We start from the raw sequence: 14,501 nt of genomic DNA, 5'->3' as shown, positions 1-14,501 counted from the left end.
ACGCGATTGACGTCTGCCTCGGCTTTTAGCAGCCGAGGGCGCCGCTGTTGGGAGCGGAACTGCGTTGTTTAGCGTGTGGGAAAAAAAGCACGAAGGCCCGTGAAAAAGAATGTAACAGGCCCCTCGAAGTAAAAGAGCGTTTAATCAGTTCAGGTTACAGTGCTTAAAAACAGTAAACCGAGCCAGTGTCTGACCGATGCGTGGCTGTCGGTCCCCTCCTCAAGCCCTGTGAGCGCTGCCCTTGCCCCCGCGCTGCCCCACCCCTGCTGCCGGCTCTGCTCGTTGCAGTAACACCAAATCAGTAACCATTTTCCAGAAAACTCTCTGGCTTTCAGAAAAGATTTTTGGAAACAATTTGAAGTTCAAATGATGCATTTTCAAGATCACTGTAATTATACGGATGATGCGAGAAAATACAGCGAAAAACCCCTAAAACTCGGCAGGCAGCAGCTGCATAGGTAACAGGAACCATCAACAGGCAGGCAGGAGCCTCGCTGTCCGCGAGAGAAGCTCTGGAGCTCAGCCTGCTCAGCACTTCAAAGGGACAGTTGGTACTGATGTCGATGAGCCCCACAAGAATGTAAATCAGCCTTCTGACAAGGACGTGCTAATCGCTAAAAGAAAAACTACTGAAGTGATAAGACTCAAGGACACTAGGATAAAATAATTGTGGTAGGGGGAGATCTCGACCTCCTACTCAAACGCGCCGCCGCCCCCCCCCCAAGAGAGTGAATCCCCCGCTCTGCTCGGGGAGCATGCCCAGTAAATTTAAAATGAACTGTACCTTTAAATTGAAGCGAGAAAGCAACTAACCAATAATTAGCTAGTAGGTGCAGACTTTGGGCAGAATTAACCAACTTCACTGTATAAATAATGTAATTGTGAGTACAACTAAGTGTGCAATTTAGGAGGAGCGATCCCCCTTGCACTCGGCACCGCAATGAACATACCTGCTTTGTAACTTATCCTGAGTTATGGAGTTTAATTCTGCATGTCACAGAGGGGAAAAAAAACCTTACCTTTCCTAGCCTGACTGATACTAGTTTCGCTGTTTTTCTCTGGTCTTTTGACCCTGTTGTCTCTCACCAAGTAAAGGCAAAACGAGGTGCTGTCTTCTGTTCACACATCGCAGCTGATTTAATTTACTGCTGTATGTAAAATGATGATCTATTGTAAACAGGACAAGGGTTGTTCGCTTTATGACTTAAAATGATCATAAAATATCTATATCACCAGAATAAGCAGCCTCACCCTGTTTCCCCAACGCCAGTCCAACCCACAACGAGGCACTTGTTCCAAGGCCAAATGGGGCTAATTCAGTCCTTACCGCACCAGTGAAGGTACAGTTTCCACTCCCAGCAGTGCTGTTGTTTGAGGCAAAGGAACTGTGCCTTTTCATGTTTCCTCCTTCCCATTTTGTGAACAGAAATAGACATATATGCCTGGTTTTTTAAATATTCAGTCATTAAAGAACTGCGGAGATGATAAAGGTTATTTTTATTAATTATTTTGCAAGTCATTCTCTACAAGGCTATACTAAGAGCATACAGCCAATTGAAAAGAGGCACTTTGGCTCTGATTCAGTTTTTGTTGAGGCAAACTGCCAAACATGCCTCAGAATATGGCTTCTTTGACATTATTAATAATATACTTAAAATTACAGCAAGTGCTTTACAGGCTTTATACGGGGATTTCAAATTCTGTGTTGATTCTAAAATCAGCAGAAGTAAAACAAACAGAAATGGCTGAAATTCTCTCCTCCTAAGTGTAAGAATTGCTCTGATCCAAACCACAATTTCCATTCCAGCTGAAAGGAAATTTTGTATTTCATTTAAGAGGCTACTAAGAGGAGAACTGGGTGGCAAGGAGGTGTATTTTTATGTGACACCAGATAAGCACGATGAACAAGTGTGATCTATTGATAAAGTCTTCAAACCAGACTGATGATGCTCCAGGGCACATACTTTTCTAAACAGACACACAAAAGGAAACTGATGAATATGAAAGCATGAGAGATTACTGCCTGTTTTCTTAGTGTGATTTATTATTTCTTGTTTGCTACAGCATCACCCAGCTGATCTAACAGGTCACACATCCAAGCAAAATTGAGCTCTTGAAGTTAATATAACCCTTTCCAAACTGTGTTACATATATCACAAATACATGCCAGGGAATTTTGTAGCAGTATTTGAATTGGGACAAGGCCAGGAGCTGCTACCAAGAGCATTGTCAGAGGTAAAATGTTCACAAAGCCTTAACCTTGTGCATTCTCTGAAATTACTGTACAGATATAACAATCAAAAAGTTTGACATTCACCTATTTTAATAGTTCAGCTGAAAGTACTATTTACTATGAAATCATGAAGTAGTTATTTTGACAAATTATTCTTCTCACTTGAGTAACTTCGCATGCATTTTCTTCTACTAGAAGTGAGTTTAACATTTTGTTTACTAACTGAAGTGGAACAGTTCAGCAACTTCTAAACACAAGCCTGTGAAATTAACAATGGTTTCAAATGTCAGATGGCTCCTCCAAAGTGTTTTTTCTGTGTTTGTTTTTTTTCTTTTCAAATCCAGTTGTTTAACTTTCCTTATTTAAATATGCTAAGATAATAAGCTTTAGAAAAACAAAAAATTGTATACACTATAGAGTGTAAACAGCTAAAATGTGAGCCATTCTAGCCTAGGCAAGGTACTGATGCTCTGGGAAAGTTTCTGCTTTTGTTCCTAGAGTTGATGATTAGGACAGAGTTCTCACCTCTCAATTATTTATCTGCCAGACTAGCTTAATTTGGCTTTGCTTCTCAGTTTCTGAAAACCAAGTGGAATGAGCTTCTGTGTACAATCGCACATTCCTGGAATAAGATGAAAGTGAATGTGAAAACTTTTTGGAGTCTTATCAACTGTGACTTGTGGGTTTTGCGCTGTCATTTACAGGCAGCAAGCCCTTAGCAATTACTGGCGGTTGATGAAAGCAACGTTCCTGGTAAAACCTTTGAGATCCCCCCAAAGATTTTACTTTCTCCATCCAAAGTCTATCTTCTCTCTATCCACAAAAGAATGTTATTTTAATTATTTTGCCTGCAACTGCTAGGGCAGAAAAATAAGGGGCAAAAGCAAGTGAGTAAGTAGAGAATGAGGATTTTCTGCTGAAAAAAACCACCACCCTGCTCTGCAGCATCTTCCATTTGCTTCAGCAACATGGGGAGCAGGTTCAGCTCAGGGCTCTTCCCTGACTCACTTGTCCCACAATGATGGTTGGCCTCTCATTGTATATTCCTTACCACAGCTGCCTAAGATACAAAGAAAATGAATTAAAAATTGTAGAGGAAAGGGAGGAAAAGAAATAACAAGGGGAAAGGGAACTGTTCCTCTTGCAGTGGAAAGTGAGATGACAAACAGGTGGGGAGAGGCAGGGGAAAGTGGAGAAATGCCTGTGTACTTCCCGCTGCCAGGAAACAAAGATTTCTATAATATCCAGCCACTAAAGACCCTTTCCTTCATGGAAACCAGAAGCACCTTCCTCTTTGTGACATCCATACCAGATCCAGTAAAATAATTTGTCAATACCCAAGTCATGTTACAACTACAGTAAGGAGTACTGTACAGCAAAATAAGAACAATTAACAGTGACTTGCTTACTGAGATGTTTTTAGTTTTTATGCAAGTCCAGTCAATGGATAATAATCCTACAGATACTGCTGTTATAAAGGTATACTACTTGGTAGTACCAAATACCATGGTAACTTACAGCCACTTGAACAAGACCACATTACTGTTCTGTGAATGGAGACTACCTTTGAAAAAGATGCTAGGCAGACTCCTCTTACACCGTGCTTTATGGGTTTTTATTACAGCTGTGCCTAGAATGGCTATGTCATTCATGGCTGGCTGTTTTCAAACTGGTACCAATGAACCAGAATCCAGCATTACAGCCAGTGGACAATGGTTCCCTTAAGGCAATCACGTACTACAGAAAAACCTGGAGTTTTTCTGTTGGTGAACATGGTAACAGAATGAGCCAACACACCAAATCCATATTTGTGAATTCTCAGATGGCTGCAGGTGTCCATCTCCACTTGCAGGTCTGAGTACACCTCTCTGCCTCATGTCAGCTCTCCAGACCAAAGCTCCGTTTCCCACAGGAATAAAAATATTCCTTAGCCTTATGTCCCCTACTGTCCCCATAATGTTGCTCCCCACTTCTATGTATGTCCTGTAATGGCAGGACAACATCCCTATAACGCATCATGTGAACATTTTTGAACAATGTAGACATTCAGTCTCCCTGTGGCCCAGTTACATCTCCAGGAATTACTGAGAACATCCACAACGTGCATACAAGCTGGCACATCCTTGTGTATGTGAGAACAGCACATGAAGATAGTTGCCTAAAAGAAAGGGCCCCACATCTGAAAAAAGAAAGGTAGCTCTTCTCTTTTCAAATTTGTTGAAAGGTGAGTCACTCTGATCTGTGAGTCGGGCTGTGGGAGACAGATTTCTCCCCCATCTGAATGCTGCGCCCTAATTGCTATGAGTGACTAGGTCATTTCAGTAGCAATGGATCACACCTTACATGCTGCAGCCAACTGCATCTGAGAATCTTGCTGGTCTGTTTAGTTTCCCATGAAGAGGTTTGCCTCAGTAGTTCATTCACACTGCACAGAATCATGGAGCAGTAGAAACTATTACGTGGAGAGAAGAAAATGTGGACCTGGGGCATGGACAGTGCTGGATTCCAAACTCAGCGAACTCTGTTCTTGTAGATGTAGAAAAGATGCTAGAACAGTGTAATGTGTTTCCTTCCTTCAGAGAACTGATACACTGCAAGTTTACATTTTCATTATTTATTAATACATACTTTTCCCATCATTTACACAAAAAAAAAGTTTAAGAAAACATTACTGACATTATATAGCTAAATAACGCAAGAATTTATTCTAGAAAGTGAATATCTGTAACATTAATTGTTATAATAACTAGTTTTCCTTTCTGGACATAGTTCTGTCAGTCAAGCAACAGAGAAATTGATGGGAACTGTGTCTCTACAACTGAGGACAGATTCTGGCACACCAGTAATTGTAAAATAAAACTGGACTTGGTTTGAATACCACACTTGTAAAAAAATTTTTTTTTGTCATAATTTACTAACTAAAGTACGACTCTGTATCTTCTATAAATAGAACATCATTATCAAGATACTCCAGAATTATATTTCCACCATTGTATAATGGACAGTCTTTATCAGATAGCCATGTTTCCAATGTGTGTTCAAATGGCAAGGCTTCTCCAGAGGCAGTATGGCATAATCTCAGTTTCTGCAAGACAAACAGCACAGAAATTAACATTAAGATATCCCTATCTGAGATGCAAGAAGTGGGGTGGAGAAGGAAAAAAAGGGTAAAAAAACCCCAACCCAAATCAAAACCCAACAACCTGGAAAACATTTGTTATTATTACTGATTTACCTGGGATGTTGATTTGTTGTTGTCATTTTTAAGGCTTGCTAAGGAAGCTGCAAAATCTACTACTTTGCCAATACTCCACTTACTGCAAAAGAACATAGGCTTGCTTTTCTCTTTGTTCCCCTTTGGTAAAAATACTTGAAAGTAAATTCTCTCTGTCTAGAAAAACAAATAAAAAATTATTCACAGAAGAAACACATAATTCCAGTCATACATATCTAATAGTTTCTCAGTTAAAAACTTACACTTCAGCCCCAGAATTACCAACTGAAACTTGTTGTATTCCATCAGGACCAAGGCCTGACTTTACTGCAGAATATAAATGACTGAGATCATCAAGTCCAATCTCCTCCAGCTACAGGCACATATATGAAGCACAGTAAGTTCAGAAAGGAGCAGAGAACATCTCTCACCGGAGTCCTACAACTAGACTATTTATATATAAACAGACATGAAGAGGTGTCTGTCTTGGGTTTACTAGACAATGACAACTGCTCTGGGGAGAAAAAGGTGAGTTTAAATAAGCAGTGGTGGCTTTTGGCAGCAGCATAATGTCTCGTATTGGAATACAAAGGCAGTTAGAACAATTAATCGTACTAGAAATGCCTGCTTCACAAACCAACACTCTGGTCCTGGCCAGCTAATCCTTTATCCTGTTTTTCATCCTTTTATGTACTGAACACTCTTTCAATATGTACTAGACTGAAACATTTGTTAAGAAATGTCAGGAGTAACCTGTGAGCCAGAGATTTGGAACAGGATTGGGACAATCCCTTCTTCAGGTTTATTTCTTCTTGACATTCAAGAGAAGACATGCAGCAAGCAGGACTGGTTTATTCATCAGTTAAGGCTGCCCTTGCTGAGTCTAAACCAGATACTATCCTATCAAACAAGACAGAAGTCTTCTTTTTAAAGGACTTACTTATGCCTTCCCTAGAAAAATATGGAACTACCTTCCCCCAGCTACATTCATAAAACTGAGTCTGAATTTCATCCTGTGCATTTTCCTCAAAACTTGAGAGTGCTCTCCACACACCAGAAAATCTTTAACACCCAGGAATATTACAAAGGGGCAAGGGAAACAGGACCTGAATCTTGCTTAAATGTAAATGACCACAACTTGTAAAACAGCTAACACAATGGCCATGCTATTATGGACACACGCTAACATCACTCAGCTGCCATCAGTGCCCTGGCACCTTCCTACGGTTGCTCCTCCAGTTCCAAGGATGATGAGACAGTCTCCCACAGTTCACTAGAACTTAATTCACAAAACAGCTCATTTTACTTTGCATCCCTAACTATGGGATATGCCTCCAGCAATTTCTGTGCCATATCTAGGAAAATACCAGTAAGTCACGGACACAATAAGTAACGCTGTTTTGCAGCATGGCCCTCCAGTTTTGAGCTGGTCAGTCTCAAGAGGGGTAACCCATATCAAGTCGGGTAACCCATATCAAGTCTGACACCAAAAGAATCTGAACAAAGAGGTCAGAGAAAAGATATTTCTAAGATAGTCTGATTTTCCTGATCATAGAATAAGAAAGCTCAGAAAGTACTGCTGGTGTCACATGGTCCATAACCATGCTCAAAGCAGAGGGAAATGTAAAGCTGGACCTAACTATAAAGGTAGATCATGTTGCTCCAGGTCAGATTCAATCAAGTTTTGAACATCCCAAAGATGTAGATTCCAAAAATTTTCAGAGAAGCTTGTTTGAATGTCTGACCACCCTCATTGTGATTTTTCTTCCTATTATCTAAATGGAATTTCACATGTTGCAGCTTGTGCTCATTGCCCCCTGTCCTTCTGCTCTGCACCTCCAAGAAAAATGTGTTAATCTTCTCTATATAGTGATGAGAGAACTAATGTGCCCAAGAGGCATTCCAGAAACTTCACATTCAAAAAAATCTGTCATCAAACTGGAACAAGCTGGGCAGAAGGAGGCTAGGAGGAGTCTAGGAAGCAATTTAAATAGAGGTGCTGAAGGTTAACAGGCTTAATTTACTAGTGTTAGAATTGTCACTATTCTAGATGATTAAACAATTAATATCCAAATGAGAAAATGAATAGTCAGAGAAATTAGCATACGGTAATTTGTGCTACATCTTTTAGAGTTTACTGGCTTTGGAATTAGGAAGCAACTTTTAAAAAAATTTCTTACATATATTGAGGGTGGATCTTTTAAATTATGTTCCACAATGTTTGAAATTAATCACTTTCCCTCCAGAACATATTTATTTAAGTGGTACTATCTGTGAAAAATGCTACAAGCAGGTCTTTGTATTATGACTTCTGCCTAAGCAGAATTATCTAATCTTTAAGCTTGACAAAGTATAAAAACAGAAATTAATGAGGACTCAGTAATGGAACAGCTGTAGTTGTTTTAAAAACAGTAATTAAATATACTTTACAAAGGTAAGACCTAACAATAAGAGTATCACATAGAATGTTTTCAGTATTATAAAATCAATATGGAAGGCCTAAACTTGGTGTGTTCCAACATAACAATGTAGTGAAAAGTAATTGAAATACAGGTCTTTTAAGAGGATGCATAAATACAGATCCAAAGTGAAACCCTAGAGGAAAGAATCAAGGTGTTTCTAAACCCAGTGTAATCCTGATATGTGGAAAAGACTTGAACATCAGGTCTGACTGGTCATGGTAGTGAAAAACAACAAGGAATCAGTGAAGTACTTCATGAATCAAAGAAATTAAAGGCTGAAAGAAACATAAAGCAACTGTTAAAACCCTTTTCCAACCCAAAGGCAGGAACAACTGACCTCATACCCTTCATACCTCATCCAGAAATGTAGTAAATGGCTACTAAATCTGAGCAGCAGAATAATGGAGCTTCACCAAACACAAAGCTCAGTTTCATATGAGACAGGTTCAATCTAACTGGTACAGATTTGTGCAAGCTTTGTCCTGTCTGTCAGCAGCCTCTTGGTACCCAGCATGAAAAGCATCATTTTGAGATGGGTTTGTCATGTGTGACCGGTACCCCCTGCTCCTGGCCCCTTGGTGATAAGGTTAGCATAACTAACACCATTTTATATGGCAAACAGACATTCTCTGTGACCAAGCTGGTCATGTATCAGTTCCCTCCCGCCCTCTCCTGACGGCCCCGAAGGTCCTGCACACCAGACAGACTTCTTCTCCCCCTCCGTATCAGCCTCAAGGTCCCTGGGTGCCAGGCTGACCACTCCCCTCCTTATTAGCCTTGAAGGTCCCAGGCACCTGGCCAACCTGATAGTGATGACTGCATCACAGAACAGGGGAGCATAGCAGCACACAGCACACTGTCCATAAAATCGAGCAATTACAAGCCCTAAGTGGATCTTGGACCAGAACTGCTGCTGGCCTGCAAAACCTGTGATCACCTGGTGGCCAGGGACACCTTCACTGTCATCTGTTTCCTCCGAGGACCGAGTGAGTGACTCATACTCTTTTACATGTTTTAAGTCTAGTTGATGACTGTGATACTGCTACTGCAAGCCGAGTATTGACTGGACCCAAACTACAGAGGCTCCAGGTGATTAGGAACCACAAGCTAAGTTATGCTATAAAATTTTGTGCTATGCTACTTATAAAATTGTGCTACACCAATTCTGATTATAAAAATGGGGTGCTACTCTGATCATAAATTTCTATGCTATGCCTATCATCAAATTCTGTTAATAAAGCTTTAATTATAACTACAACTTAGTGCCATTATCATTCTGCCAGGGATCCCCAAAAGAACTTGTCTGTTCCTGCAGTGCTGGGTGACAACCATGTGGCAGGCACTTCTTCTATAAAATAAAGGGATTTAACCTGACTGCTCCAAATTCCATACAGACACCTTATAACAGACATAAGATTAGTGAGATTGCTTTTGGGAAGCAGGCTGAAATATACATATAAATGATTGTGGGCTCCAAGAATTAAATCCAAAACCAAACTGAGGGAACTAGCTGAAGAAATTCAGAAAACTTCCCATTTCCTTGAATTGTGAATTCAATTATTGAAAACAAGCATCACTGACCTGAGGCAAGGACTTGTCCCCACATGCATGCATTTTCAGTTTCATTAATGCCACTTTTGCTGCTGTTTCACTGTTCTTTGCTCCTTTACATTTTTTGCGTTTTGATTCCTCACTTTTTTTAGAATCTGAGAACAATTATTATTCTTGTTAGCGTGATGATTCAGACCGTCCCCTGTACATATCTTGGAATTAGCTTATTGCTCCTCATTATAAATATCTTCAAGGTTCCCATCCCTTTCATGTCCTTCTGAGGCCACGGTATCAGGTACTCCTAGTCAAGAATATCTGGAATTGTCACAGTTCTAGCAGAACTCGTTTACACTGAAAAGCAGATGAACACTATCACGAGGTAAACATGGGTTGCAAAAGCCAAATAGATACAAATTCTGAAGTTTCTACACCTGTGGCAATCACAGGATTCATATGGCAACAGTTTCAGGTCCTCCTTTCCACACATTACTCCACTGTCCAGTTAGGCGGTGCTGTTTATTCTCTTTGCTGTCCTAGAGCTTGTTTGAAAGCTGCAAAATATTACATTGGTTTTTGCCATCTTGGTTGTGTAAGTATAATCCCAGCAGGCTGGCATGCACACCCAATACAATACAATTGCATTATTTTCTCATGAATTAATATGCACATAATAATGGTTAGGTACAATTCATTACATTATAGTACTTGTAGAATGAGAACAAGACTATAATTCTGAAAGAAACCTGAGCCCTAGTTAATCTTTAAAGATCCTCTTTACAGACACATGCTGCTGTTGTCCTGTCTCAGTCTAGATGCATGGCATTACATGCTGACATGTGAGTTTAAGGCTATTTAAACAAGGAATCCCCATCCTTCTTATTTGGTCAATCCTGAACCCTCAGAAGAGGTCACAAGCTCAACCAGCCTTCTGAAGAAAACTATAGCATATATATCCCACTGTACTTGCCTATAATATTTTTAACTAGCTGCTGGGTGGCAGCCATTCGAGGTTTTGGTGTGTCCAGTCTCTCACATTCATGGTCTGATTGATGCCGGTGTCTGTAAACAACAGCATAAAAGTTTTACTACCTTTTCCATTCCCTAATGAGTGAGTATTGTTGTTTAGATACACTGTTCCACTCACCTTAGACAAAATTGTTTTTCACAGTAGGGACATAAAACTGGCAAAAGCTCCTTTCCATTGCAGTCCTTGTATGAGCATGGGTAAGATCTGTGCTGGTCTGGTTTCATAGAATTGTTTCTTATATTCACCTAGGCATTAGTACAAAATATTTTCTGTAAATAAACAGACATACAAGTCACCACCCCATCTTTTCAAAAGAACTGCATGAACTCTTAAGTTCTATAGGCAAAACTAGTCCAGCTATTCTCTCCTACTTTTGTCCTGGTTAAGTTTAGCTCAATTAGGAAAAAACCCCAACATCCTACTCAAAATCAATTTACTTCTGACAGGCAGAAAAAGAGTAGATTCATTTTTTTAGGCTTGTCACATTCTCAAATAAATAATTCATACTTATATACTGCATGTATATATCTAATCTGAAAATAGACAGTTAAATTGCACTTAATTTTAAGGTAGTCGTATATTATTAGATTACCTCAGAACACCCGTGAGCATCCCGGCTCCTGTGCTGAAGGCTTGATGGCAAAAGAAGAAAATATCACACCATTATCAACATTTCAGGAGAAGAAAACTGCATGTGGAAACATTTACATGTTTGAAGTCATCTGACAAGTTTTATCACGGGAACACTTCAATTAAATAATCTTGTCCAAAATTTGTTCTAACCATTTCATGTCTTGAATGGATCGATCATATTCTTGCCATGTAAAACTTATGCCCCAAAATAACAAACCATTTCAAGAGAATAAGAATATTAGCATGCTTAAGAATTTAGCTCAAAGCAACTGGAGTTTGTCTGTTTTAATGGATTTTGAATCACTTTCCACAACAGTAGAAATCCCTTGAAGATTTCTAACATATTAAAAGTGAAATCTGCCCTCAGCCTGTGAGTTTATCTCAGCTGCCCTCTGCTAATCTGAAGTATAAATCAAAGTGCAGGCCCTGATTTGAATCTTGGAAGAAGAATTCATTTTTTTTTTTCTACCAGAAAAAAATCTAACACCCCCTCACTCCCTACCCCAATCAGTACAAGACAGAGTCTAAGCAAGATCCCTTCCATAATAATCTACCTGCATTCTAAAGACAATCCCACTGATTTCAAACCTCCGCAACAACCACTTGGGGAAAAAAAGTGGTAAATTCAATGAACAGTTATTGTCAAGTACATGTATCTGAACTGAGTCACAGAATGTTTTATACAACATTTAGGTCTATACAACTGCCACACTGAGATCTTATAGGAAAACCAACTTAATTTCCTTTTACAACAAGGTCACCCATCTAGTTGACCTAGAAAAGCAAGTAGATGTGGCGGCTTTGGATTTTAGTAAAGCTTTTGATACTCTCACAGTAGCCTTCTGACAAAATGTCTAGCACACAGCAAGACAAGTCTGTAATATGATGGGTGAGCCACTGGCTGGTGGGTCAGGCTCAGAATTACAATAAATGGGGTTACATCACGCTGGCGGCCAGTCACCTGTGAGGTTCCTCAGGGCTCAGTTTTAGGGCCAGTGCTCTTTAATGTTTTTATAAATGATCTGGATGCAGGAATTGAATGTACATAAAGTTTACCAATGACACTAGACTAGGAGGAGCTGTGGACTCCCTTGAGGGTAGAGAGGCCTTACAGAGCGGTCTGGCTAGACTAGAGAGCTGGGAAGTCACTAACCATACGAAATACAACAAAATCAAGTGCAGGATTCTCCACCAGTGATGGCATAATCCTGGTTATACATATAAAGTGAGGGACAAGAGGCTGGAAAACAGCCCTGCAGAAAAGAGATCTGGGGATTTTGGTTGATGGTAAGTTCAATACGAGTCAACAGTGTGCCCTGGCAGCCAAAACGGCCAACTGTGTCCTGGGGTGTATCAAGCACAGCAAAGCTAGCTGGTTGAGGGAGGTGACTGTCCCACACAACACCACACAGGTGTGGTCCCACCTCAGGTACTGAGTGCAGTTTTAGGCACCTCAATGTATGAAGGAGATCAAACTATTAGAATGTCTCCAGAGGAGGGCGACAAAGATGGTGAAAGGCCTCCAGGGCAAGACTTGTGAGGAGCAGCTGAGGTAATCTGGTTTGTTCAGCTTGGAAAATTGAATGCTGAGGGGCGACCTCATCACAGCCTACAACTTCCTCAAAGGGGGCAGAAAAGGGGGAGGTGCTGATCTGTCTGGAAAGCAGCAATAGACCCGAGGAAATGGAATGAAGCTGCGTCAAGGGAAGTTCTGACTGGACATTAGGAAATGGTTTTTCACCAAGAGGGTGTTTGGTTTGTAGAACAGGCTCCCCAGGGATGTGGTCACAGCACCAAGCCCGTCAATGTTCAAAGAGCATCTGGACGATGCTCTTAGTCATATGGTTTAGTTTTAGGTAGTTCTGCAAGGAGCAGGGAGTTGGACTTGGTCATTATGGGTCCCTTCCAACTTGAGATACTCTAGGATTCTATGAACTTACCAAAAGACACCTGAACAGCCATCACATACAAAGGGGAGAAAATCTGAAACAAAAAGGTTTGTTTTCAGATAGGCGACATGCATATTGTTTTGCTAATACTTTCTAGCTTAATTTTACATGATTAGCTTTTGCTTACATACATCATGGGGCAGGTGCCTTTACACAGTAAAAAATCTCTACCCCTCCATCTACACAGTACCTAAAAGTGGCTTTTGTAACACAGTTACACTGTTAACTCCCCTAGTTGGTATTACTGAAAAGCACGTAAGTACGTAAATTGTTTTTATATACATTCCAGAAGTTGGAAGTATGCTTTAAATGACATTTTTTTCAGTATCAGATTGGGAAACCAGAACATTTGGCTAGTCATCAAACTTAAAAGTTATGTTAAAAAATTGAATTTATTGTGAGACCACTCAGAATATTATTTACTGACTGCTGAAGCAGTGGGCAATTTACATTTTCATTATATGGGTTGCCAGCTGGAGGAGACGTTATACCTTCCAGAAGGCCAGCATCTCCTCCATTTACAAGTCCTGATCACGCCACTCCTTCCTCTCTGTCCTTCGTATCATACATACTGTCCTTGCGCAATTTAAATTGCACACACTTATTAAGTCTCTGCATACATCCCCCACCTACTGCATCAATTCTTACAGAAAAAATCACTTCACTGTCGGCTGAACTCAACCACATCACCAACAGCAGCAAACACCCACCTCCAGGCCATTACTCCGTTTCTCCATCCTTCAGGTTTGGTCTTAATGGACCACCATGCAACTGGACTACCAAGGTCAGCTCACAGAGATCTCGGTCACTTCGTCTATGTCAGACCAAGTGGTCCCATCAGAAAGCCTTCAGTACAAGCGATTTTGCTGCCTCTCTCATTTTCATTAACATAGTTTCCTCAGATCAGCGAGAGCAAGCAAGGGCGAAGGAAGGGAAAGCCGGGTAACAACAGCTGGCAAAGCAGGGGATTAACCACCCGGCCACACCACTGAGGCGACAGGCCGTGGCAATGGATAGCGCAGGGCTGCGGCAGCACGGAGGCCGCCCCGCGGGCCCCCCGCCGCCGCTACCGGTCCGGCCCCTCCCGGTTCCGCCGCCGCCGCCCGCCCCGGAGCCCGCCCCCGGCCCCCCATACCCGCCTCCGCCAGCGGCGCCCCGCGGCAGGCCGGGACCTGTCTCCGCCACCGTGCCGGGGGCCAGCCGCGCCCTGCCTTACCAAGCTGGCGGCACTCCGCCACCCCGCAGTGCTGCCCCAGCTCCAGCTCCGCCATTTCCCCGGCCTCGCCAAAAGCGCGGAGGGCGCGGGGGGGCGGGGAAACTGGGGGGGCGGGGAAACCCAGGGCTCGGCGCGCGAGGGCCGTCGGAGCGTGCCGCGGGCGCGGGGCGGGGCCGCTGAGCAGCTGTGCCGACGCTCCCCGCCCCGGGGCGTGGC

At 41.7% G+C, this 14,501-nt stretch overlaps 1 protein-coding gene across 7 annotated transcripts; it reads right to left on the bottom strand.

Moving 5' to 3' along the window:
- Window positions 1-4,831: 4,831 nt before the first annotated feature.
- On the bottom strand, window positions 4,832-14,401 carry ZFAND1 (zinc finger AN1-type containing 1). Of its 7 annotated transcripts, none has more exons than XM_055798515.1 (9): window positions 14,286-14,361; window positions 13,780-14,021; window positions 13,061-13,103; window positions 11,080-11,119; window positions 10,605-10,732; window positions 10,428-10,519; window positions 9,491-9,615; window positions 5,469-5,624; window positions 4,832-5,318 (listed from the first exon to the last, which is right to left on the bottom strand). In XM_055798515.1, exons 5-9 carry the CDS (start codon window positions 10,709-10,711, stop codon window positions 5,148-5,150), a joined length of 651 nt encoding a protein of 216 aa, XP_055654490.1. In that variant the 5' UTR covers window positions 10,712-10,732; window positions 11,080-11,119; window positions 13,061-13,103; window positions 13,780-14,021; window positions 14,286-14,361; the 3' UTR covers window positions 4,832-5,147. The 7 variants fall into 7 exon arrangements, with proteins under 7 accessions (XP_055654490.1, XP_055654491.1, XP_055654488.1 ...); XM_055798516.1 differs by having other exon boundaries at window positions 13,780-13,883; window positions 14,286-14,356; XM_055798513.1 differs by lacking the exon at window positions 13,780-14,021 and having other exon boundaries at window positions 14,286-14,401.
- Window positions 14,402-14,501: the final 100 nt, after the last annotated feature.

Source organism: Falco peregrinus, chromosome 3 (assembly GCF_023634155.1).
Source record: "Falco peregrinus isolate bFalPer1 chromosome 3, bFalPer1.pri, whole genome shotgun sequence".
NCBI classification, from domain to species: Eukaryota; Metazoa; Chordata; class Aves; order Falconiformes; family Falconidae; genus Falco; species Falco peregrinus.
The sequence above is the reverse complement of the archived record's forward strand: the minus strand, read 5'-3'. Positions and strand labels throughout refer to the sequence as shown.

What these genes read in the sequence shown, in the direction of transcription:
- ZFAND1 (XM_055798513.1), bottom strand. Translation starts at nt 14,340, where the DNA reads ATGGCGGAGCTGGAGCTGGGGCAGCACTGCGGGGTGGCGGAGTGCCGC. An exon ending in GCTAGTTAAAAATATTATAG is followed by an intron (nt 9,616 to 10,427) that starts GCAAGTACAGTG and finishes AATTGTTCTCAG; the next exon opens with ATTCTAAAAAAAGTGAGGAA. An exon ending in GGGACAAGTCCTTGCCTCAG is followed by an intron (nt 5,625 to 9,490) that starts GTCAGTGATGCT and finishes TTGTTTTTCTAG; the next exon opens with ACAGAGAGAATTTACTTTCA.